At 48.3% G+C, this 26234-nt stretch overlaps 1 protein-coding gene and 1 long non-coding RNA gene across 4 annotated transcripts; one reads left to right on the top strand and one right to left on the bottom strand.

Annotated features, from left to right (window-relative positions):
* Nucleotides 1–4406: 4406 nt before the first annotated feature.
* On the bottom strand, nucleotides 4407–25359 carry DAO (D-amino acid oxidase). Of its 3 annotated transcripts, none has more exons than XM_016924133.4 (12): nucleotides 25202–25359; nucleotides 25035–25116; nucleotides 20223–20425; nucleotides 17852–17966; nucleotides 15872–15948; nucleotides 15144–15209; nucleotides 12358–12412; nucleotides 11027–11131; nucleotides 8357–8439; nucleotides 6646–6763; nucleotides 5970–6068; nucleotides 4407–5046 (listed from the first exon to the last, which is right to left on the bottom strand). In XM_016924133.4, exons 3-12 carry the CDS (start codon nucleotides 20414–20416, stop codon nucleotides 4915–4917), a joined length of 1044 nt encoding a protein of 347 aa, XP_016779622.3. In that variant the 5' UTR covers nucleotides 20417–20425; nucleotides 25035–25116; nucleotides 25202–25359; the 3' UTR covers nucleotides 4407–4914. The 3 variants fall into 3 exon arrangements, with proteins under 3 accessions (XP_016779622.3, XP_016779621.3, XP_016779620.3); XM_016924132.4 differs by having other exon boundaries at nucleotides 25035–25112; XM_016924131.4 differs by lacking the exon at nucleotides 25035–25116.
* Nucleotides 4937–13827, top strand: LOC134807507 (uncharacterized). The gene is made up of 2 exons (XR_010148147.1): nucleotides 4937–5472; nucleotides 11566–13827. It is a non-coding gene; the product is annotated as an uncharacterized LOC134807507 (long non-coding RNA).
* Nucleotides 25360–26234: the final 875 nt, after the last annotated feature.

The following is a 26234-nucleotide window of genomic DNA, read 5'->3' as shown; positions in this document are numbered from 1 at the left end:
ATTCATCAAGCTGCCAAGAATTCACTGAAAATCCAGTTGCAAATTGCCTTCAGGACAGAAGTAGCAGTGTTAGGCAAAGGAAAATTATAACATATCCTCGAATAACTGTTATTTCATTACAACCTCGATGAGAAATAAAAAAAAAAAAATCAATTCCGGCAGGGGCCACTGTCTGTGTAGAGCTTGCACGTTCTCTCCATGTCTACATGGGTGTTCTCCGGGTATCCGGTTTCCTCCCACACCCCAAAGATGTGCATCTGATATTCATTCCTGTTTTTATTTTATTTTAATTAATTTTTTAGGAGACAGAGTCTCGCTCTGTCACCCAGGCTGGAGTGCAGTGGCATGGTCTAGGCTCACTGCAACCTCCACCTCTCAGGTTCAAGCAATTCTTGTGCCTCAGCCTCCCAAGTTGCTGGGATTACAGGCATGTGCCACCACACTCGGCTAATTTTTTAGCAACGACATTAAGTGAAGACTTCCTATGTAAACATCAACCACTATAAAATCTACAGAACTATGTGGGTTGCAGGATTTCCCCATGATCCTTCTATTCTTAATTTTAGGATACATTTTCAAGGAGGTTCTTAGCATTTGCAGAAAGAACAAGAGGGTTATTCTGGGTCTGAATGTGGAATCTCCTGTCCCCATACAATTTTGTGAGTTCACTGTGTACTGAGTCCTATAGGATTTCTACTGACAGCTAGCCTTGGCTGGCAGGTAGGGATCATTCTCCCTAGACCAGGTGTCCCCAACCTTTTTGGCACCAGGGACTGGTTTTGTGGAAGACAATTTTTCCACAGATGGGGTGCTGTGGGGGTGCTGTGGGGGGCAGTGGTAGTTCAGGCATTAGATTTCTCATAAGGGGCTGGGGGTGGTGGCTCATGCCTGCAATCCCAGGAGTTTGGAAGGCCAAGGAGGGTGGATCATTTGAGGTCAGGAGTTCAAGAACAGCCTGGCCAACATGGTAAAACCCTGCCTCTATTAAAAATACAAAAATCAGCCAGGTGTGGTGGCAAGCACCCATAGTCCCAATTACTTGAGAGACTGAGGCAGGAAAATCACTTGAACCCAGGAGGCGGAGGGTTCAGTGAGCCGAGATTATGCCACTGCACTCCAGCCTGGGTGACAGAACGAGACTCAGTCTCAAAAAACAAAAAACAAAAGCCAAAAAAAACAAAAAACAAATTCTCATAAGGAGCAAGCAACCTAGATCCCTCGCATGCACAGTTCACAATAGGGTTTGCACTCCTATGAGAATCTAATGCCACCGCTGATCTGACAGGAGGCAGAGTTCATGCGGTAATGCTCGCTCACCCACCACCCATGCCCTGCTGTGTGGCCCAGTTCCTAATAGGCCACAGACCATTATCAGTCCATGGCCCGGGGGTTGGGGGCCCCTGCCCTACAGAATTTTAGGTTGGGTAAAGAAATCACATTGGTCAAAAACTAAATGCTGGGTCTTACTCCAAGCACCAGGAAGTGCCCTTGCCCTGGGATCCTTGTCAGAGTCCTCTCATCTTGGCCCAAATGTAGCTATGAGGAAGAGAGAGCTAGTTCCTTTTCAGTGTGCTTGCGGAGAGAGTTGAGGAAGAGGCCCAACCGATCCCTTCATAGCTACATATTCCCCACCCCCCCAACACCCCCTGCTCCCCTCCACAATTTGGATTCAGTCTTGTGTGGTAGTTGAAAGTGAAGCACTCGGCCTGGTGCCGTGGCTCACGCCTGTAATCCCAGCACCTGGGAGGCCGAGGTGGGCAGATCACAAGGTCAGGAGTTTGAGACCAGCCTGACCAACATGGTGAAACCCCGTCTCTACTGAAAACACAAAAATTAGCCGGCCATGGTGGTGCGTGCCTGTAATCTCAGCTACTCGTGAGGCTGAGGCAGGACAACTGTTTGAACCCGGGAGGCGGAGGTTGCAATGAGTCAAGATCATGCCACTGCACTCCAGCTTGTGCGACAGAGCAAGACTCTGTCGGGGGCGGGGAAAGAAAGTGAAGCACTGGAATTGCATAATTTCTGAGCCAGAATCTCTATTCTATCGCATCCCAGCTATTGACTTTAGGCTACCTTCCATCCTTTCTCTCTTTTCTTTTCTTCTTTTCTTTCTTTCCTTCCTTCCTTCCTTCCTTCCTTCCTTCCTTCCTCTCTCTCTCCCTCCATCCCTCTCTCCCTCCCTCCCTCTTTCTTTCTTTCTCTTTCTTTTTTTTTTTTTTTTTGACAGAGCCTCACTGTGTTGCCCAGGCTGGAGTGCAGTGGCATGATCTAGGCTCACTGCAACCTCCACCTCCTAGGTTCAAGTGATTTTCCTGCCTCAGCCTCCAAAATAGCTGGGATTACAGGCACCTGCCAGCACGCCCCGCTAATTTTTTTATTTTTAGTAGAAACAGGGTTTCACCATGTTGGCCAGGCTTGTGTCGAACTCCTGACCTCAAGTGATCTACCTGCCTCGCCCCCCCAAAGTGCTGGGATTACAGGTGTAAGCCACCGCACCCGGCCAGGCTGCCTTTCTCTGCCTCAGTCTTCTCACCTATGAAATGGGATAATAGCTACCTCATGAGGCATGTGTAAGGATTAAATGAGCAATGTTTTGTAAGAGTTTAGCACAAAGTATGGTACCCAGACTGAATATATTAAGTTTTAGCTATAATAATCATTACTGGCTGGGCGCGGTGGCTCATACCTGTAATCCCAGCACTTCGGGAGGCCGAGGCAGGTGGCTCATGAGGTCAGGAGTTCACAACCAGCCTGGCCAAGATGGTGAAACCCCATCTTTACTTAAAATACAAAAATTAGCCAGGCAGGTTGGCGGGCGCCTGTAATCCCAGCTACTCTGGAAGCTGAGGCCGAGAATTGCTTGAACCTGGGAGGTGAAGGTTGCAGTGAGCTGAGATTGCGCCACTGCACTCCAGCCTGGGCGACAGAGTGAGATTCCGTCTCAAAATAATAATAATAATAACTGTTGTTGTTAGGATTGATGTCTACCTTAAATCTCGGCTTTCTCACCGACTAGGCTTGGCCAGCATCATGGCAGATGCTTCATGAAACAGCCCTCATGGAAATGGCATGGCATGGCAGGAGCCAACTGAGACCTCTTCACAGCACACAGGGGACTCCTGGGCCAAGATGTATGAGGCTTCCTAGGCTCTGGCCTTTCACAGAAACCCAGACAGGTGAAAATCAACCTCAGAGGCTGAGGCTGGTAATTAGGGATGAAGATGCTAAGGGGTCTCCTAGGCTCATTTAAGGCTTTCAAAAACATCTGGGAGCTTGTTTGTCATTTCAGAGGGTGCCAGCCCAAAGACAAGAGAGATGTTAAATTGCCCCCCAAAAAAGGAGTATGCTTGGTGAGTTTAGTTCTTGCTATTGCTTAAACGTCCCTGCCAAAACTCACGTTGAGACTTAGTCCTTAGTCCACCACCTTAGTGGTGGTTTGAAGAGGTGGCACCTTTAAGAGGTGATTGGATCCTAAGAGCGCTGCTCTCATAAATGGATTAATCCATTTATCAATTAATGGGTTATTAGGTTAATGGATTAATGGGTCATCTTGGGAAGGAAAGTGGTGGCTTTCTAAGACAAGGGACAGAGCTGAGCTAGCACATTAGCACAATCAGCCCCCTCACCACGTGATGCCCTGAGCCTCCCTGGGACTCTGCAGAGAGTCCCCACCTTGGCACCAGCCAGAGAGAAGGCTCTCGCCAGATGTGGCCCCTCAACCTTGGACTTCTCAGACTCTATAACTGTAATAAATAAATTCCTTTTCTCTATAAATTCCACAGTTTCAGCCAGGCATGGTGGCTTATGCCTATAATCCCACCACTTTGGAGGCTGAGGCAGGAGGATCACTTGATCCCAGGAGTTCAATGCCAGCCTGGACAACATGGCCAAACCCAGTCTCTACAAAACACTCTCTACAAAACACACACACACACACACACACACACATACACACACAAAATTAGCTGGGCATGGTAGCAAGCGCCTGTAGTCCCAGCTACTCGGGTGGCTGAGGAGGGAGGATCATTTGAGCCTGGGAGGCGGAGGTTGCAGTGAGCCAAAATCATGCCACTGCACACCAGCCTGGGTGACAGAGCGAGATCCTGTCTCAAAAAAAAAAAAAAAAAAAAAAATCTCCAGTTTCAGATATTCTGTTATAAGCAACAGAAAATGGACTAAAACAGTTCTCTATGAAGGGGTTCCTTGTGGGATGATCCCTCCAGTGGCCCCTCCTCAAAGGTTACGTGGTGCTCATGGGGCCACTCGGTGAATAGCTGATGCCATTTGGAATTCTAGATGTGGAACAAACACCATGTGTTACTAGTTCAGTGCCTCACCTCTCTGCCCCCTCCACACCCCAGTTGTATGTATAACCTCCTACAATAAACACAACAGATACAACAAAATCTGTTCCAGCATTTTCTCAGATTTGTGTCATGGCATTCATGGGAGCTCTGGGCAAAAGAGTTCCATAGCCAGATAGGTTTAGCAAGCACTGGGTTAAACAACATCAGATAGTTGTCTTTGCTGCAGGACTTTTCAGAACCTTTAATATGTTAGTACAACTTGTAATCAGGTTACTTAGCCTCAATTATCCTCCATTTTCTGTGGCTCTGGGCAGTTGGCCTCTTTGATTTTCTGAGCTGTCCTTTCTTCTGAAGACTCATGGAATGACAGCCTCATCTGTTCTTTATAATGCCAGACCCAGAGAAGGTAGAGGGATTTCCGTGATGAGAGGGGCCCCATGTTGGGCTGAACCCTTCTCCAGGCACTGAATTTGTGGCTTTCTCTCACCTCATGCTTCTTTGAGGAAAGAAGTGAGGGAGAAGCAATGGCTTATGAAGGAGCACATTGATTCATTGGCTGAGGGGAGAAGGGAGTTCTTGTGGGGGGAGGCAGCAGTCACTGGAGTCTTCAGAGGTGGGATGGTGGCATTCTGGACAATTTCTTTTCTTCCAGGATTCTCCCAAAGAGCTTGGCTGCCTCCAGGGCACATCCCCAGTGGATGGTGAGCCCATAGCCTCCATGGCCATAGTTGTGGATGACCTAGGAGAGGCAAGAGAGAAGGTGGCCAGGTCCGAGAGGGACAGTGGAAAGAATAGATGAAGCTCTTCTGCCCTGGAAGACTCAGGAGCCTCCCGAAGAGTCCTGGGCAAAGCCAGATGCCACCTGAGTTTCTCTTGGCACCCGGGTGGAATGGTGGGGACCCCCTGGAACAGTTGCAAGAGATGATGGGGCAGCCACAAAATGGATATCTGGAAATAGCCTTGGAGTCAAATTCAAATCACATCCCAGCCCTGCCTTCCACCAGTGGTCTGACTTGGGCAAGTGACTTCACCTCTTAATTCACCCCAGTTTCCTCATCCGAAGCATAGGGAGAACTGTCCCTATCCCAAAGAGCTCCAGAGGAGATTTAATAAGGTCATTCATGTAATGAACTTGCTGCTGTGTCTGACACGAAGTACACATCCAGTAAGTACACATTTTCCTGTTATTTGACCACAGACTTTAGAAAACCAACCCCATTCACCATTTCACCACCATCATTAACACTGCCATTGATACTGTCATCTCTGCCACACCATTAATATTGCCAATGAGACAGTTAGCGCAGCTAACACTGCCTTTGAGATCGTCACCTCTGCTGTGGTACTAACATACTTGATAGTGTCATTTCCATCAGCACCAGCTACCATCCCCACTCCCAGTCACACCATTATCAACATTGATCTCATCAGCACCACCTCCATTAACATCACCACTGCCCCTCTATGTAACCTTGAGCAGGTCCTTAACCATCATTGAGCCTCAGTTTCCCCATTTATAGAGGAGGGGATATTAGCCACCACTGCCCCTGCGTGCTATGGAGCCTGTGTGGAACCTGAGATCAGACATGACTGTTCCCTGAAAATGCCAGAGCCATCTGAGGAGTGGAAGAGGGCATTACTTTCCTTGCCATGGGAGCATACCTCTGTGTTTGAAGGTCCAGTGCGAAGCTGTTCTCTTTCTAGCCGAATCTGGGGGCGTACTGGCCTTAAGCCAGTTCGTTCACCAATAATTCTTGCATTCTGGAAAGAAAAGTGCTGATCACTCATCTCTGGATTTTTTTTTCCTGCTGCCATTTTTAGGTAGTAGGGAGTTAGCTTTTAGAATCTCATCACCACCACCACTAATATAATCACAGTCATCTTTATCAATCACCACTACCACCAACATCTTTATCAGCTACCAACATCATTACCATTACTGCTTCCACCTTTCCACCAATTCCATCATCAACCACTACCCTCACCATCAGCCACCACCATAATTTTAACAACTGTCACCACCTTATCACCATCACTATTACCATTCTCAGCATTTTCCTCACCATCAGTACCAACTCATCCTCATCACCATCACTAGTCTCATCATCACTCGCAGACAAATGTGAAAACCAAGGGCTCTCAGCCATGGCCAGACAGGATTCATTAGCCCATAGCAAGAACTTCCCTGTACATTATCAAATTCTGTTATATTCCACATCCCTTGCTGGAATTAATTTGCCCAGTTATCCCAGCGGTGGCATCTTCCCGTCCTGAAGTGTCCTCATTACCAAGCTCCCAGGACCTTGGTTTAGGGCACTGCTACTCCTCCCTACCTTACCTTCAGTGTGGGCTCCAGTCTGCAGCAGCCTTCCCAAATGGTGTTGTGGTCCTGGATATTGTTTAGTTCACTCCAGTTTCCCAACTGGAAGATGCCTCCAAGAGTAACTGTCTGGGTCCTAGATACAAATGAGGAGGGTCAAGGATGAAGGAAAATGAAGGCTCTGAGATGAATAAAGGTCATTACCATCAACCTTGTCACCTCTGCTAACACCACCACCATCACTACCTCAATTGCCACTGTCATCACCATCAACACCAACAACGAACTCTTCCATCACCACTTCCATCAATGTTGTCATCTCCATCAACAACATTGTCTTTGCTACTATCATTAATAGGTCATCACCACCAACTGCATTCATCATTTCACCACCACCACTAACATTGCCATTGATATTGTCATCTCCACGACACCAGTAACATCGCCATTGAGACAACATGGTTGGTGCAACCATGTTATTAACATTGTCTTTGAGACTGTCAGCTCTGCTACAATATTAACATCATTGATAGTGTCATTTCCATCAGCACCAGCTACCATCCTCACTCCCAATCACACCTTCATCAATATTGATCTCCTCATCAGCACCAGACACCTCCATTAACATCACCACTCTGCCACTCTTACGCTAATCACCACCCCCATGAACACTGTCTTCCCCATCAATACAATATTATCCCTAATACCACCATTCCGCTATCAAAAATATTGTCATCCCATGAACACCACCACTAGTTTCAGTGACATTGTCATCTCCACCGTTAACATTATCGTCACCATCAACCCCAATCACCATTCCCATTCCCACTCCCATTATTGCCATTCACACCACTTTTTTTTTTTTTTTTTTGAGACGGGGTCTCACTCTGTGGCCCAAGCTGGAGTACAGTGGTGTGAACATGGCTCACTGCATCCTCAACCTCCCAGGTTCAAGCAATCCTCCCATCTCAGCCTCCCGAATAGCTGGGACCATAGGCGTACACCATCACGCCTGGCTAATTTTTGTATTTTTGTAGAGACGGGGTCTTGCCATGTTGCCCAAGCTGGTCTTGAACTCCTGGGCTCAAGAAATCCTCCCACATCGGCCTCGCAAAGTGCTGGGATTACAGGCGTGAGCCTCCTACATACCACTTTTAGTGTCACCACATTACATCCACTGCCTTTGTCTCCAGCATCACCACTATTGTCATCCAAAAGAATGTTCACGGTAGACCTCAGTCGAGGCTGAGTCTGCCTTCCCAGGGATTCAGTAGCTCAAACTCACTAAAAACATTGAAAGGGGCTAGGCACGGTGGCTCATGCCTGTAATCCCAGCACTTTGGGAGGCAAGGGTGGGTGGATCACCTGAGTCAGGAGTTCAAGACCAGCCTGGCCAACATGGTGAAACCCTGTCTCTACTAAAAATACAAAAAATTAGCTGGATGTGGTGGTGGGCACCTGTAATCTCAGCTACTTGGGAGGCTGAGGCAGGATAATTGCTTGAACCTGGGAGGCAGAGGTTGCAGTGAGCCAAGATCGCACCATTACACTCCAGCCTGGGCAATAAGGGTGAAACTCTGTCTCAAAAAATCATAATAAAAAATAACTAAGTACATAAAAACATTGAAAGGGAACAACTGCAGGGAGTAAGGAGCTTGGGGGAGGCAGCAGGGTCATGAAGAGGGCATGAAGGGGACCACTCTTCTGCCTGAGAACAGTCCAATTTTACCCTGGGATGATGTACGGGGAATTGTAGATGCCTCTCTCTGGGTCATGGGTGAGAATAAAGTGCTTCATCCAAGGGGCGTCCACCTGTTGATTCAGGGCAGGAAAGTCTCATCAGTGGAGGTGAGTCAATGTGGCTGCCCTTGCTCCCCTCTGTGGCCAGATGTCCTGACAAGAGTGGCCAGGCTGATTCCTTATAAGACCTCTCATGACACTATGGCCCAAGTCTGCACCTGACTGCTTGCCTCTTGCAGGAAGAGCTGCCCTAATTGGCAGCCACCCCTGCTCCCTGAAGCATTGTTTCTCCTCACCCACATGTCCGAAGAAAAGCACCAGTACACACATGTAAATGCATACACATGAGAAATAAAAATAAAATTCTAAGCCCCCAACTGACTGAACAGACCCCCTCTTGGCCCCAGGAGCCCCAGAGAAACCTTGGAGCTGAGTTCACAGCTGCGGGGGGAAGGGAGGTCCGACACGTCTCATTATATCCCCTCCCTCAATGACCTGACCAAAGTTAGGCTTTCTTCCCTAAGGGGTAAGCAGAAACCAGCCCTTTCAACAGACCCCACACTGATAACATCAATGACAAGCTTGTCTTCCCAGATACAGAATTTCCTCCATTCCTTTTTTCTTCAAACCTTCAATTTTTTTTTTTTTTTTTGAGACAGTCTCGCTCTGTTGCCAGGCTGGAGTGCAGTGGTGTAGTCTCGGCTCACTGCAGCCTCTGCCTCCCGGGTTCAAGCGATTCTCCTGCCTCAGCCTCCCGAGTAGCTGGGATTACAGGCACCTGCCACCACATCCAGCTAATTTTTTGTATTTTTAGTAGAGATGGGGTTTCACCATGTTGGCCAGGCTGGTCTCGAACTCCTGACCTAGTGATCCACCTGCCTCAGCCTCCCAAAGTGCTGGGATTACAGGTGTGAGTCACCACGCCTGGCCCAAACCTTCATCTTATGTAAAATGTAGATTTACTGGGCACTAACTAAAGTCTCACAAGTATGCAATCATTCTCTCGCTGCTACACCCTTCTCTCACTTTTTTTAAAAAAGAAAATGTATAAAGACTAAATCTCCTGAGAACCTCTTTGGAAAAAGGAGTCACAGGTGCATCTGTGACTCGCATTTTTCCTGGGTGCGCCCTCAAGCTGGCTCCATAAACCTCGATGATTTGAGACTTACGCCTCAGTCACTCATTTGGTTGTTACACCCATCAGCCCACATTAGGAACACACACACGCACCCCTACACACAGAAGCACACACACCTGCACACCTATGAACACTCACAGGTGCACATGCACACACACACCCTCAGACACACACCCTCACACACATGCACACACACACCCTCACATGCATCCACACACATACCCCTCACACACATGCATGCACACACACCCTTACATACATGCACACACCCTCTCACACATGCACACACATACCCTCACACACATGCACACATACCCTCACACACACACACCATCACACACATGTACATACACTCTCACATACATGTGCACACACCTTCACGCACATGCACACACACCCTCACATGGTGTGCATGCACGCACACCATCACACATATGCACATACACCCTCACATACATGCACACTCACCCCTCACATACGTGCACACACAGTCACACATATGCACACACCCTCACACACATGCACACACACCCTCACATGTGCACATACACCATCACACATATGCACACACCCTCACACACATGCACACACACCCTCACACATACACACACACTCACATACATGCACACACACATACCCTCACACATATGCACACACACAGCAAGAGGAGGCATGGAACAATGCTTGCACGCACAGGCTCTTAAGCCAGGTTGCCTGGATTCCAATCCGAATTGCACTGCTTACTACCGTGTGAACTTGTGCCTGTTACTTAACTCCTCTGTGCCTCAATTTCTTCATCTGTAAGATGACAATGACAATATGGTAGTACCCAGCTCAAAGGGCTGTGGCCATCACTAAATTAATTAACACAATAGGCTGAGCGTGGTGGCTCACGCCTGTAATCCCAGCACTTTGACAGGCCACGGCGGGGGGATCACTTGAGCCCAGGAGTTTGAGACCAGCCTGAGCAATATGGTGAAATCCTGTCTCTACAAAAAATAAAAAAATTAGCTGAGCATGGTGGTGGCATGCGCTTGTAGTCTCAGCTACTCAGTAGGCTAAGGTGGGAGCCTGGGAGGTCAAGGCTACAGTGAGCCATGATCAAGATACTGCACTCTAACCTGGGCAATGGAGTGATACCCTGTCTCAAAAATAATAATAACAATGATAATCATAATAACACAATTAATAATTAATAATAATAATAAACACAATAAAGTGCTTAGGACGTATCTGGGGCTTGGTAAACACTCTAATGTTTGCTATTTTTATTGCAATACAGGCATATGCTGCTCCCACATAGGTACAAGCGCATACATGCATGCTTCACGATCAAGAGGAAATCCTGAAGGAGAGCAATGGGGGTGGGACAGGTTTGTTTTTTTTACATGTCAATTCCCTGCAGTCCGGGGGGTTCCTCTAACAGATGTTCCTGATTTGTCCATGATCTTGAGAGATGAAATAAGCATGCAGAATGATCTTCCTATTAACAAAAGGCAGGGGTCTCACCCTCACACTCACCTTAATGATCTGCCCCCGGCCTGGCTGCAGCAGGGGGTCTGGTTGTAGCGCCCCAGCCCATACCCCAGTGCAGTTGACAATCACGTCTGCGCCTTCTCTTGCCACCTGGTAGCAACCAACAGGGTAGTGGGGGATGAAAGGTGGGGAAGACCCTGGTATCCCCTGTTCTCTCTTCCCCTTTCTTCTACCCTCAATCTGTCTATTCCCTGATGAACAGTGGGGAGAGATCTCAATGAGGAATCAGAGGGGCCTGGCTCCAAATTTTCACACTGCTATTTATCTGATGTGTGACCTTGAAAATGGCTCGTTACCTCCTTAATGCTCGGCTGCCCCTGTAAAATGAGGCTGCCCATGGCTGTTCATAGGCTGTTATGAGGCTCCTGCACAACTCTGAGTATAAAAGTGGTTGTAAAACTGTTCTTTGGATGAGGGAAATCTTCCTGGAAGCTCCCAAAAGAAGTCGGAAAGGAAGCAGAGATAGTTCTCTTTCTCCTTCTGACTCCTTTTAACTTTATTCTCTTGCCTTCTACTCTGCCAAGACATTTGCAGAAGACACGTTGGAACCCCAGCTCTGTCTACAGATGAGATGATCTCATCTCAAGCACGCATCGTGAGCCCCTAAGCTGCCCAACCCAGCCCCAGTGACTCTCACCACGAGTAAGTCAAGGGACACACACATTGCAAGACGCTACTATTGTTCCTGAGTGAATGACTGAGAATGAGGACTGCATTGGGTCCACCATGTATCTTCGGTGTCCATCAGGGCCTGACCAGAGCAGGTTAGTCTTCATGACATAGCACTAGTAGCTACATGTACGGAGTGCCTTCCATGTGCCAAGCAGGGTTTTAGATGCTGGGATTGAATGAAGCCATACAGTAAAGCTCTTTTTGCTGGTGCCTGGAGATGGTGGCTTTTCCTATCATTATTATTGGTGGTGGTGCTGCTTTAGAGGTGAGTCAGCTGAGGGCCTGGACTTTGCAGAAAGACCAACCCAGATGTCAGTAGGGTTAGGAAGCAATCAAGTTCTGACCTTGGAGTGCAGCTGACACTGAGAAAATGCGGCCAGCTCTCTAGCCCCAAAACTCATTGAGTCTCAGGTATAAATCAGCTCCCAATGGCCACCATGATCCCAGTGTTCCTTTGTTCCCACTACCAACATGAAGGCAGAGACTTCCTCCTTCAGAATACCTGAGTGCTTCTGGGGCAAGGGTCTGGGGCAGTCCTGTGGGGACCCTAGGAGCCTGAGAAGGAAGCCACCGACTCAGCAGCAAGAAGCAGAGGCCTCCCCTCTTCTCCCTGCCCCATCCACCGCATCAGCCCTGCAGCTCACCTCCTCAAAAGACTCCACTTTTCGCTGGAAGAACTTCACTCCCCTCTCAGTTAACCTGGGATGATCAAACACATAAAAAAGCCCAGTATTCAGCTATCTGCCCCATCCCACCAAGAGGGTGGCACAGGGACCTTTCCCAAACAACCTTCTGCGGACGTTAGTCGCACAGGATGCTGCTTGAGAAGATGGCTGTGTCATCAAATCAGCTCATGAGCACCTAGCTGGACTGGTGGTCCACAAAATCTCCTTTGAGAAACCAGAGATGGTCCAAGCCCCTTGTGGGGCAGATGGAGTGGGGGAAGGGCCTTGCTGAAGGCCATAGAGTGAGTCAATGATGGAGTTGGAACTCAAACCCAGGCCTCTTAGCCCCGAGCACTTCCTATGACCACCACATTGCTTTGTAACAGCAAAGGCGATGAGATTCAGAGTAGAGAAGGGGAGAGTTGTACCAGTGCCAAATTCCCCTTTGTCAGAAGCCGGGCATGAGGAGGGAGGTGGGCTGAGGACATCCACCCTCCTTTTAAACATCCCATAGGAAAAACATCTATCACGATTAGAAATACACTAGAAACAGTGAGGTGCGGTGGCTCACGCCTGTAATCCCAGTACTTTGGGAGGCCGAGGTGGGCGGATCACGAGGTCAGGAGATTGAGACCATCCTGGCTAACACAGTGAAACCCCGTCTCTACTAACAATACAAAAAAAAAAAAAAAAATTAGCCGGACGTGGTGGCAGGCGCCTGTATTCCAAGCTACTCAGGAGGCTGAGGCAGGAGAAAGGCATGAACCCAGGAGGCGGAGCTTGCAGTGAGCCGAGATTGCGCCACTGCACTCCAGCCTGGGTGACAGAGCAAGACTCCGTCTCAAAAAAAAAAAAAAAAAAAGAAAGAAAAAAAGAAGAAAGAAAGAAATTACACTAGAAACATCCAAAGAACAGGAAATAAGCCAAAAAGAAGGTGAAGCATACCCTTGGAACTATCTCATTTCCATCATTTCCTCAAGATAGAAAAACATCTTGAGGGCATGTTTTTCCTGGAAAAGACTGGACAAGGGTCATGTGTCCCCAGGTTAGGAGAAATAGCCATGTCTTAGTACAACGATTCCCAAACATGGCTGATAATTAGAATCGCCAGGAAGCTTCTTAAAATGCAAATTTTTGCTAGGCCTGTTTGCTCACGCCTGTAATCCCAGCACTTTGGGAGGCTGAGGCAGGAAGACTGCTTGAGCCCAGGGGTTTGAGACCAGCCTGGGCAACATAGTGAGACCCTATCTCTACAAAAATATTAAAAAATTAGATAGGCATTGTGGCACATGCATGTGGTCCCAGCTACTTTGGAGGCTGAGGTGGGAGGATCACTTGAGCCCAGGAAGTTGAGGCTGCTGTGAGCTGTGTTCATACCACTACATCCCACTCCAGCCTGGGTGACAAAGTAAGATTTTGTCTCAAAAAAAAAAAAAAAAAAAAAGCAAATTTATGAGCCTTATCCCAGAAGTTCTAATTCAGCAGGTATAGAGTGGGGTCCTAAAATCTACATTTAAAAAAAATCTTCTGAGGTCATCTGATAAAAGCCACTATATATTCCATATTTTTTTAATCTTTTTTTTTTTTTTTGAGACAGGGTCTCACCCTGTCACCTAGGCTGGAGTGCAGTGGCGTGATCACAGCTCACTGCAGCCTCTCCTTCCCGGGATAAAGCCATCCTCCCACCTCAGCCTCCTAAGTAGCTGTGACTACAGGTGTGCACCATTATACCTGGCTGATTTTTGAATTTTTCTGTAGAGACAGGGTTTGCCATGTTGCCCGGGCTGGTCTTGAACTCCTGGGCTCAAGTGATCTGCCCACCTTGGCCTCTCAAAGTGCTAGGATTACAGGTATGAACCACCATGCCTGGCCTAAAAATCTTTAAAAAACAGTAATATATAAAAAATGTATGGAATCAGGCTGGGCGTGGTGGCTGACACCTGTAATCCCAGCATTTTGGGAGGCCGAGGCGGGCGGATTACGAGATCAGGAGATCGAGACCATCCTGGCTAACATGGTGAAAACCCAACTCTACTAAAAATACAAAAAATTAGCCAGGCGTGGTGGTGGCAGGCACCTGTAGTCGCAGCTACTCAGGAGGCTGAGGCAGAAGAATGGCATGAACCCAGGAGGCAGAGCTTGCAGTGAGCCAAGATCGCACCACTGCACTCCAGCCTGGGTGACAGAGCGAGACTCCATCTCACACACACAAAAAAAGTATGGAATCTCCCTTAATATGAATGTATGTGAATATAAATACCAATGTATCTCTCAAGTGAGTGTTTGCTAATTTAGAACACTGCAAGATTCCTATTAACATGAGGAACAAGTCAAAGACATCCACTATCATCTGTATGAATAACATTGTTCTAGACGTATTGGCCAAAGCAGTTAGAGAAGAAAAAAAAAAAGAGAGGGAGATAAAAATAAAAGGCAGCTTATGTTTTGCAGATGATGTAAACGTATCTGGAAACCTTAAAAGAATACATCTAAAACTATTACACAAACATTAGGGATTTGAAAGAGGTTGTTAATAGACATCATGTGTAAACAGCTGCCCAGGTGGTTCTGATGCTCAGCTAGGCTCAGGATCCATTGCCTCTGTGCCCAGTGGTGATCAGGACCAAGGATAGCTCCCATACCAGGCCTAAGGGTATTCTTCAAACCTGGGGGTTAGTCCATGCTGAGGGAAGCCCACGAACCATCTTCCACTACAACTTGGTCTCTGGGAGGTACCTCCTTCAAAGTGAAGCTTAAAATCTCACCTTTCAGTCAGCCACTGTAGATAGTTCTTTCCCTCCAGAATTAGGCTTGTGTGGAACCAGCCATAGCTAGAGTCACAGTAGGCAAAAGGTGGAAATAAAGGTAAAAATCAGAGCTATATTTGAAGGCTGTGAAATGGAGGTGGGAGCAATGTTGTTCTGTGGGCCCAAAGGGTAGTGCCAGGACCACTACGTGAAGTTCAAGGGGGGAAGTGGTTTTGAGCTCAATGCAAGGAAAATTTTTCTATCAGAAAAGGCCATATCTGACATTGGAAAATGCAAGTGGAGATTGAATGTGCATTTGTAGAGGGGATTCAGGTGTGGTGTGGGGTGGGGTGAGGAGAAGACCAGAGAGGCATCAGGCTGTAGAGAAAAGAAAGGAGGGGTGTGGGGTCATACAGACTGGTTGGAATCCCAGTTTGGCCACTTGGCTGTGTGACCTTAGGAAGTCACTTAGCCTCTCTGAAACTCAGTATCTTCATCTACAAAACAAGATGGTGATATGGAGCTTCTGGGCTTGAGATCTGTGATTTCATACCCCTTACCTTCCCAGCCCAAGGCCAGATTTGAGTGGGTAGCCTCTCTGAAGGAGCTGGACCAAGGACCAGGAGACCAGGGTACCAGGGCCTGGGTAGGACAGGAAATCTGGTGCCTCTACCCTCTGTTGCCTTCTGGACAGGTCTGCTAACTCGTCGGGCCCCAGTCCCCTTTGCCTGTGACAATAAACTCACCCGTAATCTGGGAACATATCCAGCTCTCTGGGGGTCAGCTCCCGAAATCCCAGAACTGTGTCCTTCCAGGAAGGGTCCTGAAGAGGAAGGACAAAGGGGGCACTGGGTGGGATGGAAGTCAATAATAATGATAATGGGCCAGGCGAGGTGGCTCACACCTTAATCCCAGCACTTTGGGAGGCTGAGATGGGTGGATCACCTGAGGTCAGGAGCTCCAGACCAGTCTGGCCAACATGGTGAAACCCTGTTTATACTAAATAATAATACAAAAATTAGCAAGATATGGTGGTGCATGCCTGTAATCCTAGATACTCAGGAGATTGAGGCAGGAGAATCGCTTGAATCTGGGAGCTGGAGGTTGCAGTAAGCCGAGATTGTGCCGCTGCACTCCAGCCTGGGCCACAGAGTGAGACTTCATCTCAAAAAAAAAAAAAAAAAAGGTAATGACAGAGACTTATGTAATGCTAAGTGCATATAAGGCACTCTTCCAAGCATTTTCTTATACTGGTCCATTTAATCTTCACAAGAAGCCATTGGGGTGGATGCTATTCTTTCCCCAGCTTACAGATGGACCAATTGAGGCTTAGAAAGATTAAATAACTTGTCTAAGATCACACAGCTAATAAATGGTGGTGTTGGGATTTTAACCCATACAGCTTAGTTCCAGAGTCCATGTTCTTAACCCCTATTTATGGTAAGGGTAAGAGTAAGACCGAGGGTGAGTTATAGGGGAAAAGTCAGAAATAGGGGAGAGAAAGCAGCAACAGTGAGAGTCCCCGGGGATGAGAGAAAGCAACAGAGCATAGTGTCAGGCAACAGAGTATAGTGTCAGAGACCCCAGGCTCATCACTTGCTGCTTGAATTCTCTGAGACTCAGTTTCCTTGTCTGTATCATGGAGTTAATAATCACTCTTGGCCAGGTGCAGTGGTTCATGCCTGTAATCCCAGCACTTTGGGAGGCCAAGGCAGGCAGATCACTTGAGGTCAGGAGTTCGAGACCAGCCTGGTCGTCATAGTGAAACCCCATCTCTTAAAAATACAAAAATTAGCCTGGCATGGTAGTGCGCGCCTGTAATCCCAATTACTCAGGAGGCTGAGACAGGAGAATGGCTTGAACCCAGGAAGCGGAGGTTGCAGTGAGCCGAGATCATGCCAATGCACTCCAGCCTGGGCAATACAGTGAGACCCTGTCTCAAAAGAAAAATACTCTTGGTCCCATGAAAGGTAACAGATAATGTGGATAAAGCCCTTAGCACAGTGCCAAAGGTTGAATGAACCTTGAGAGCTGGCACGGGGCTCTGGGCACAGAGCCAGACCACCCTCTCCAAGGAGCCTGAGCAAACCGTCCCAGGGCTGTGCTGTTCCTGTTAGCACACTGGACACCATGTAGTCACAGATGGCCTGGGTTCAAATCCCAGCTCTGCCACTGGCAAGCTTTGTGGCCTTGGGCAAGTTACTCCATTTCTCGGATCCTCCGTTTTCTCATTTATTAAGTGAGGATAAGGACAGCCCTTACCTCCCGGTTATAAAGAGAATTAAATTAGTCGCTAGCTGTAAATTAGTTAGGACTGGGCCTGGCACATAATAAATGCTTTGGCAGTTTTTACTTTGATGAGTATTTTATTTCTTCTTGATAAAAAGCCTTGGGACCTTCAGGGGCACATGAAACCTTTTGGCTTCAGCACCAAGTGCCCATCACTGCAGAACATGTTTGTATTTTAGCCATGCTAATCAAAGGCTAGTTTCCCCTGGGCATCAGAAGATTCTTTGTCCTCTGCCAACTTAACAGCAAAATTTAAAACAAAAATAATTTTCAAAGCAAAAATAGAATTTAAACCCAACCTGTTTTGAACCCAGGAGTCTGTTGCCTACGAGACTCAAAGCACCCCGCCCTCATCTGTGATTAAGGCTCTGCTGCACCCACCCTCACTACCCCAGCCCTGGGTGCTCATCCCTCATGGTCAAGAACTGTTCACCCACCGGCATGGCTTCATGGAAGAGGTTGTAGCCCGAGATTAGGAACAGGCCCAGGTTTTCAGCGTTAGGAAAATGGACATGGCTCAGGAGATAGTCAAAGGTCTGTTGGCTCCAGTCCCTGGAAGGGTCATGAAGAGTTCGATCACCCAATGCCCTGAGCTGGGCAAAAAACCTTAGGTCAGCTGGCATGGGGCTGTGGTATGATCAGGAGCTTGGGGTGTGTCCAAAATCCAGAAATCCACCACGTTCACTCTTGCAACTCCCCAAATGCCTAGGGTCTTCTCCCTCCTAAATTTTCCAATATTTCCCCATTAATAGAATAAAGAAGAGAGGGAATGAAGGATGCCCCATCATAACCATATGGAGTGCACCTCCAGCATGGGATTACATGGCTGATGAGTTTCAGTGAAGTCCTTGACCTGGCTTTGGGGATTATTTGCCACACTGTTCAGTCTGGCTGCAAGCACCCCTCCTTGTAAACACTGGTGGCAGACATCGACTTGCCGCTCCTACAACTTTTCCTCCTCCCCCTGGGCACACAGCTCACCTACATTTCCTAGACCCTCTTGCAGCTAAATGTGACCGTGTGACTTGTTTCTGGTCAAGGGACTCTAAAGACTCTGCACGTGTGGTCCTGCATGATCCTTCCGCAGTCACCAGCCCATGTGAATGGTGACATTGAGGTGACCTCAAAAGCACGTGGAAAAACGGCAGAGCCATGAGATGGAAGGAGCCTGGGCCCCTGAATCACTGCCCACTGATCAGAAACATTGGTTTTTTACAGCTGTGTGAATTAAAATTCTGGCTGGGTGCAGTGGCTCATGCCTATAATCCCAGCTCTTCAGGAGGCTGAGGCAGGAGGGTCACTTGAGGTCAGGAGTTTGAGACAAGCCTGGGTAACATAGGAAGACCCTGGCTCTACAAAAAATAAAGAAAATTATCCAGGCATGATAGCATGCACGTGTGTCCTCGCTACTTGGGAGGCTGAGGTGGGAGGATCGCTTGAGCCCAGGAGGTCAAGGCTGCAATGAGCTATGATCATGTCACTGCACTTCAGCCTGGGTGACAGGATGCCTCTTAAAAAAAATTTTTTTTTAATCTGTTTGAGCTGCTATTCATTGGGTGTTCCGTTGGCTGAACCATCTGGCAGTTTCTAAACTACCATAATGACCTTTGCGATTTATTTGATAAATCTGTGCATCCATCCACCCACTTAGATGTTCACCCACTTAGAAGTTTTCTAGATTCAGCTGGGTGCAAGGGCTCACACCTGTAATCCCAGCACTTTGGGAGGCCAAGGAGGGCAGATCACTTGAGCCCAGGAGTTCAAGACCAGCCCGGGCAACATAGTGAGACCCTATCTCTATTTAAAAAGATAAAATTTGGCAAGGCATGATGGCTCATGCCTGTAATCCCAGCACTTTGGGAGGCCAAGGAGGGCAGATTACTTGAGCCCAGGAGTTCAAGACCAGCCCGGGCAACATAGTGAGACCCTATCTCTATTTAAAAAGATAAAATTTGGCAAGGCATGATGGCTCATGCCTGTAATCCCAGCACTTTGGGAGGTCAAGGTGGGCAGATCACTTGAGGTCAGGAGTTCGAGACCAGTCTGGCCAACATGGTGAAACTCCATCTCTACTAAAAATACAAAAATTAGCCAGGTGTGGTGGCAGATGCCTGTAATCCCAGTTACTTGGGAAGCAGAGGCAGGAGAATCGCTTGAACCCGGGAGGCAGAGGATGCAGTGAGCCAGGATCACGCCATTGCACTCCAGTCTGGGCGACAAGAGTGAAACACAATCTCAAAAAATAAATAAAAATGTATAAATTAAAACAGAGGAAGTTTTCCAGATTCACCAATCATGTGGTATTGACAGGCACCCAGTTTAGGGAAGACGAGACAAAGCCTCCTAGTATCTGGCACAGAGCAAGGGGCTTAATATTTATGAATCTTTTCTTTATTTTTTTCTTTTTGAAACAGAGTCTCACTCTGTCACGAGTGCAGTGGCGGAATCTCAGCTCACTGCCACCTTCACCTCCTAGGCTCAAATGGTTTTCCTGCCTCCGCCTCCCGAGTAGCTGGGATTACAGATGTGCGCCACCATGCCCGGCTAATTTTTTGTATTTTTGGTAGAGATGGGGTTTCACCACATTGCCCAGGCTGATCTGGAACTCCTGGCCTCAAGTGATCCTCCCACCTCGACCTCCCAAAGTGCTAGGATTAAAGGCGTGAACTACCACGCCTGGCATTTTCTTTATTTTATGCTAGATCAGAGCTTCCACAAGGGGCTTGCTCTTGGTGATGGGAACCCTGACTCCCTCTGCAGACTTAGGTCCATGGGCACCCCAGGCTACCCTATGTGACCCTCACTCACGCCTCCTGTGGGTTGTTGGGGTCAGAAAGGTAGGGCTGCCAGAGGCCGGCAGCCACGTCGGTGGTGGTGAGTGGGGTGAAGCGGTCCGCGTAGACCTTTATGTCCAGTGGCTGCAGGACTGAGTGGTAGCGCTCATGGATGCAGAGGGCGGTGGACAGCCCGATGACTCCTGCTCCAATCACCACCACACGCATTGCAGCAGCCTGTGGGAAGGAAGGGTTGAGGCACACCATCATCACCATCAACTCCATCATCCTTAGCGCCATTGCCACCATCCACTGAAGGCTTAGAAGGTGCCAGACACCACCAAGCCCTTTTTATATTTGACCTTCCCGATGGCCCCTAGGAGGAAGGAAATCATTGTTCCCGTTTTGCAAATGGAAACACTGAGGTATGGAGAAGTGACGGAGACTTGGCCACAGTCACACGGCTGGTGAATGATGCAACTTTCTCTGGGGAGCGTCCCCAGACACCCAGTTTCTGGGCTGGGAATAGAAAAGACCCAGCAGAGGGCACGACCAACTGTAGGCTGGGTAGGCCGGTGGTTAGTGCGATGGGCTCTGGCTTCAGGACTCAGCTCTGCCACCTACTGGCCGTTAACTTTGGGCAAGATGCTTCAACCTCTAATAACCTATGCTTGAGGGGATGGATGGGAAATTGAACAAGATGCCAAACGTAACAAATTTAACAAGCTGCCTGATGCAAAAGAAGTAATATACTGACATTTGTGGAGCACCTACTGTGAGCCAGCTGGCCCCGGCACTAAGTGCTTCACAAGCATCCATTCATCCAAGTCTCCCAACACTCTCATGAGGTAGGGGCTGCTGTTATCAGTCCCGTCTTACAGAGGAGGAAACTGCGGTTCAGAGAGGTGATGTGACTTACCTGAAGTCACACAGCCAGTTAAATGGTACAGCTGTGACTTAATTTCAATTTGAGTAAACTCAACACATGCTTAATGCACACCTACCATGTGCCAGGCTGGCAGCTAGCAAATGCAGCTATGAGCATGACAGACGCAGTGTCTGGCCTCAGAACTTGGTCTTCCAGCACAGAACTCCACCTGCCTTGGGGCACAGGGCTGATTGGGCCCTGAGAAGTTTAGAAGGCCTACCAGCTTTTAACCTTGAAGCTACTTAAGCCCGCACAGCAGGGAAATATTCTGCAGGCTCCTGCTGAGGCAGAACAAGAGAATTATTTGTGCCCAGAAGAGCCAAATTCAACTTTCCCTCCTCTTCACTCACAACTCTCCTCCCGCAGACCTCAGCTCCTGGCAACTCGGGCCTGTGGCCCTGGACAGTGGGACATTCTTAATATGGCCTAGTTTTATAAAGGAGGGAAAACGGCTCCAGCCCACAAGAACTGGACTCTGTTGGGGTTTCAGAAGCCAAGTTGGAGATAGAACCAACAAACAGAAAGGTATCGTTCCTCTAGGCAATTCTCCTTCCAGCTTCTAGCCCGAGCTTGGATACTGGGGCTTAGGGGACAGCCCCTCTCAGGGACCCTTGGTCTTCTCTCTTCCCTCTTCCCCCATACTTTGCCTCTGGAGACACAAGCTCTTCATCTGCAAAACAGGGTTAATCCCAATCTCACAGGGTCATTTTAAGGATTAAATAAGAAGTTTAGCAAAAGTTCTCGGTACCATGCCTGGCACAGAGTAGGCCCTCAACACACAGTGGCCTCCTTCCTGTCTCCTAGCATTTTGAAAAATCACATAGAACAAAAACATTGCAGGAACAAAAGGAGAGAGGGAGGACCAGGTGCAGTGGCTTACGCCTGTAATCCCAATACCTTGGGAGGCCGAGGCAGGTGGATCACGAGGTCAGGACTTCAAGACCAGTCTGGCCAAGATGGTGAAACCCCATCTCTACTGAAAACTACAAAAATTAGCCAGGCGCGGTGGCACGCGCCTGTAATCCCAGCTACTCGGGAGGCTGAGGCAGGAGAATCGCTTGAACCTGGGCAGCAGAGGTTGCAGCGAGTCGAGTTCGCACCACTGCATTCCAGTCTGAGCAACAGAGCGAAATTCTGCCTCAAAAAAAAAAAGAGGAGAAGAGAAAGGCAGAGTCAGACCTGGCTTCACTTCTGCCTTGCTGTGCGACCTTGGCTAAGTTAATTCCCCTCTCTGGGCTTTTTGACTGTCTGCATAATTTCCGGAGAGCTGACCACTTTTTTTCTTTTTTTTAAGAGACAAGGTCTCACTCTGTCACCCAGGCTGGAGTGCAGTGGCACAATCATAGCTCACTGCCACCTCCAATTCCTAGGCTCAAGCAATCCTCCCCCCTCAGCCTCCCAAAGCGCTGGGCTTTCAGGTGTGAGCCACTGCACCCGCCCGCTTGACCATTTTTATATGTTAACAATGAGAAGGCAGAGGAATAAAGGGCTTTCTGTATTTTTCCTAATTCTCCGTGAAGAATCTAAGAGACAGTATGGCCCAGGCTGAGAGTCAGACAGACCCAGGTTCGCAGCCTGACTTGGGCACACACCAGCCATGTAACCCTGGGCAAGTTGCTCAACTTGACTGAGTGAGGGTGACCAACCTCCCCAGCTTGCCCAGGACTGAGGGTCCTCCCAGGATGCAGACTTTCAGACTAAAAGTCAGTGCATCAGAGTCCCAGGCAAACCAGGATGAGTTGGTTAATCCTAATCGAACCTCAGTTTCCTCATCTATAAACTTTTTACTTTTTCGAGACAGAGTTTCACTCTTGTCGCCCAGGCTGGAGTGCAATGGTACAATCTCGGCTCACTGCAGACTCTGCCTCCCGGGTTCAGGTGATTCTCTTGCCTCAGCCTCCTGAGTAGCTGGGATTACAGGCATGCACCAACATGCCTGGCTAATTTTTGTATTTTTAGTAGAGACAAGGTTTCACCATGTTTCCAGGCTGGTCTCAAACTTCTGACCTCAGGTGATTTGCTGGCCTCAGACTCTCAAAGTGCTAGGATTACAGGCGTGAGCCATCACGCCTGACCTCGTCTATAAACTTTTATGAGAGCTGACAAAGCTCCTTGCCTTATTGTCTCCTCACTGGAATATCAGCTCCTGGACACCCAGGTGGTGAGAGGCAGAGCCCAGGCCAGCCTGACTCATAAGCCTAGGTGCTTAAATGCCATGCTTGCCAGTAAATCACATGGTTTGAAAAATCTGAGAATCAAGCCGGTAAATAGGAACAGCTGAAGCTTCAGAGTCCTGCATTTCGAACATAAAATATAATATAAAATAAGATAAAATAAAATAAAATAAAATGCCTGTAGGAATTTTTAGAGTGTTGGTAGGAATAGAATGGAAAATCAAAAAGGCCGGGCACAGTGGCTCACGTCTTTAATTCCAGCACTTTGGGAGGTCGAGGCTGGCAGATCACTTGAGGTCAGGAGTTCAAGACCAGCCTGGCCAATATGGTGAAACCCTGTCTCTACAAAAATACAAAAAAATTAGCTGGGCATGATGGTGCACGCCTGAAATTCCAGCTACTTGGGAGGCCGAGGCAGGAGAATCCCTTGAACCTGGGAGGAGGAGATTGCAGTGGGCAGAAATCATGCCATTGCACTCCAGCCCAGGTGACAAGAGTGAAACTCTGTCAAAAAAAAAAAGAAAAAGAAAAAGAAAAATTTAAAAGGAAAAAAGTGTGAGTCCTAAGTCAATTATCTTTTTTAAAAAAAATTCAATATATGAGTCAAAGTTGACACTGATTATAGCAACGTGTGTGTGTGTGTGTGTGTGTGTGTGTGTGTGTGTTTTAAAATGCAAAATAAATGCATGAGGTCCTCATGACAAGCCAGAGACAGATTGTCAGATGTGGCAGATCCAGCCTTAGGTAAAATCATTCATGCGTGTAGGTAATGAGCTTTTGGACTTAAACGCACCCAGCTTAGTTATTCGGTTGGACATTTTCGTGTTGTTGCTGATGTTTTTATTAGTGTTGCCGTTCTCCTCTGTTTTACATCATTACTTCAACCCAGCAAGCTTGGAGTATGTATCCCAGAAGATGCAAACAGCTGGGATTATTATATTTGTGTGTGTGTGTGTGTGTGTGTGTGTGTGTGATTAGAATGTCTGTGTAAGTGTGGAGCAGGAAGGGAACCAATGTATTTTGGTCTCTGCCACTTGCCAGACATATGTAGATGCAGTACCGACATAATCCTCTCAATCCTCTCGACTGCTCTAGGAAGTAGGGAAGGTTACCGCCCTCATTCTGGAGGCTGGGACTGAGGTTTAGGGAGGAGAAGTCACCCACCCAAGGTTACGCAGTCAGTATGGGACAGCATTCGCACCTAAACCCAGTTCTATCGGCGCTTTCTGCACTGCTCCAAAAAAATATTTAGGCAGTTGGCATGCAGTTGCCACTTGATGCTTTCTGCTTGTCTTTCAGTCTTGCATTTATCTGCCTAGGACCTCCCTTGTCCCCTAGAAGGCAATCTGAGACAGCTGATGCCTTTGATTGCTATGTGCCCATAGCAAAGAATATGAAAGACTTCTTTTTTTAAAAAAAATCAGTAAGCCAGAGATGAGGCATTTGAATGAACATAATTAGTTCTCCCTGGTTGCACCACACGGCTACTTCTCATGAAGTTGTTATTTGCAGAGTTTATCCTTGAAATGGAACAGAAGCTATAAAAGTTTGAGAACCAGCCTACCAACTCCCCCACCAAAAATAATAATAACTACCATTTGAGTACTTGCTATGTGCCTAGATCTGTTCTAAGCACTTTACATGCACCACCTCTTTTAACACTCAGACTCACGCTGTAAGAGGGGAGTTATGATCCCCATGTTCCAGGTGAAGAAACAGGCTTGGGGAGGGAAAAATCACTTACCTATGGTCTCTCTGCTGGATGTTTGAGAGGCTGGATCTCTCCTTTCCTGTCACCTGCCTTAGGCTGTAATGTTGAGCCCTGTCTTTGACATTGGGAGGACATGAAATCCTTTGCCTCTCCCCTCTCCCAACCCCTGTCCCCAGCTCAAAGGTGCATCTGCCACTCACCGGAAGTACCAAACTGCTGGAGAGACCAGACAACTGCAGTGCGGGGACACGGGATGCTATTTCCTGAGGGGAAGCTCCTGATTCTGGAGCGTCTTGTTTCCAGCTCTCTGTCCGCCAGCCCGGACTGGAGAGCAGGGTCAAAGTCTGGAGCTATGGACAGGGCATGGCTTGAGGGGTGGGGCTCGGCACTGCACTGCCCACAGAGACTGGACCCAGGCCCGGCCGGGAGACCTCGCTCCCAGTCCCTGAAAAGTTGCCTGACTTTTCTGGCTGATCTCAAGCCCCTGTGGACAGGCCTTGGGGGAAGGAGGGAGGGCAGGCATTCTTGGAGGGTTGATGAGCACAAGAAGGTCTGTCTCTCTGGCCAGCTGGAGAGGATCCCCTTTCTTCCTTCTTCCTGCTGCCACCCTGGGGGAGGGTCAGGACGTTCCCTGGGGCATTGTAGGCCTGGCCTGCGGTGGGGGTGGTCAGCCTGGCAGCCCCTGAGGGGAAAGGAGAGGCACAGGACAGGGGCTCCCTGGGCCAGCCCGATGCCATTCCAGGACGCTGGGGAGATGAGGCCAAGGAGAGACTGGAGGTGACGCCTGTGTGGGCCATGAGGATGCGTGGCTCTTTGCTCCCGTATCCCAGAGACGCAAGCAGCAGGACTCCAGGCCCTTCCTCTGCCAGGGATAAACATGGAGCTGTGATTTTTAGAGCCCAGAGATCTGCAGGCACCTCACTGTACAGATGGGAAGACTGAGGCCTGAGAGAGAGGGACCAACCAGCCCTGAGGGAGGCATTCTTTGGGTCAGCTTTAGCAATCCAGCCTCTAACACCTGCCTTTAATATCATCAGATAAAAAGACGAAGATGAAATAAGAAAATACATGCAAAATACTCACTGCATAGTATTTTTTCCTTTTTTTAAAGAGGGTCGGCTGGGCACAGTGGCTCACACCTGTAATCCTGACACTTTGGGAGGCCATGGTGGGTGGATCACCTGAGGTCAGGAGTTCAAGACCAGCCTGGCCAACATGGCGAAACCCCGTCTC

Source organism: Pan troglodytes, chromosome 10, assembly GCF_028858775.2.
Source record: "Pan troglodytes isolate AG18354 chromosome 10, NHGRI_mPanTro3-v2.0_pri, whole genome shotgun sequence".
Classification (NCBI taxonomy): Eukaryota; Metazoa; Chordata; class Mammalia; order Primates; family Hominidae; genus Pan; species Pan troglodytes.
This window is presented reverse-complemented; position numbering and strand designations above follow the sequence as displayed.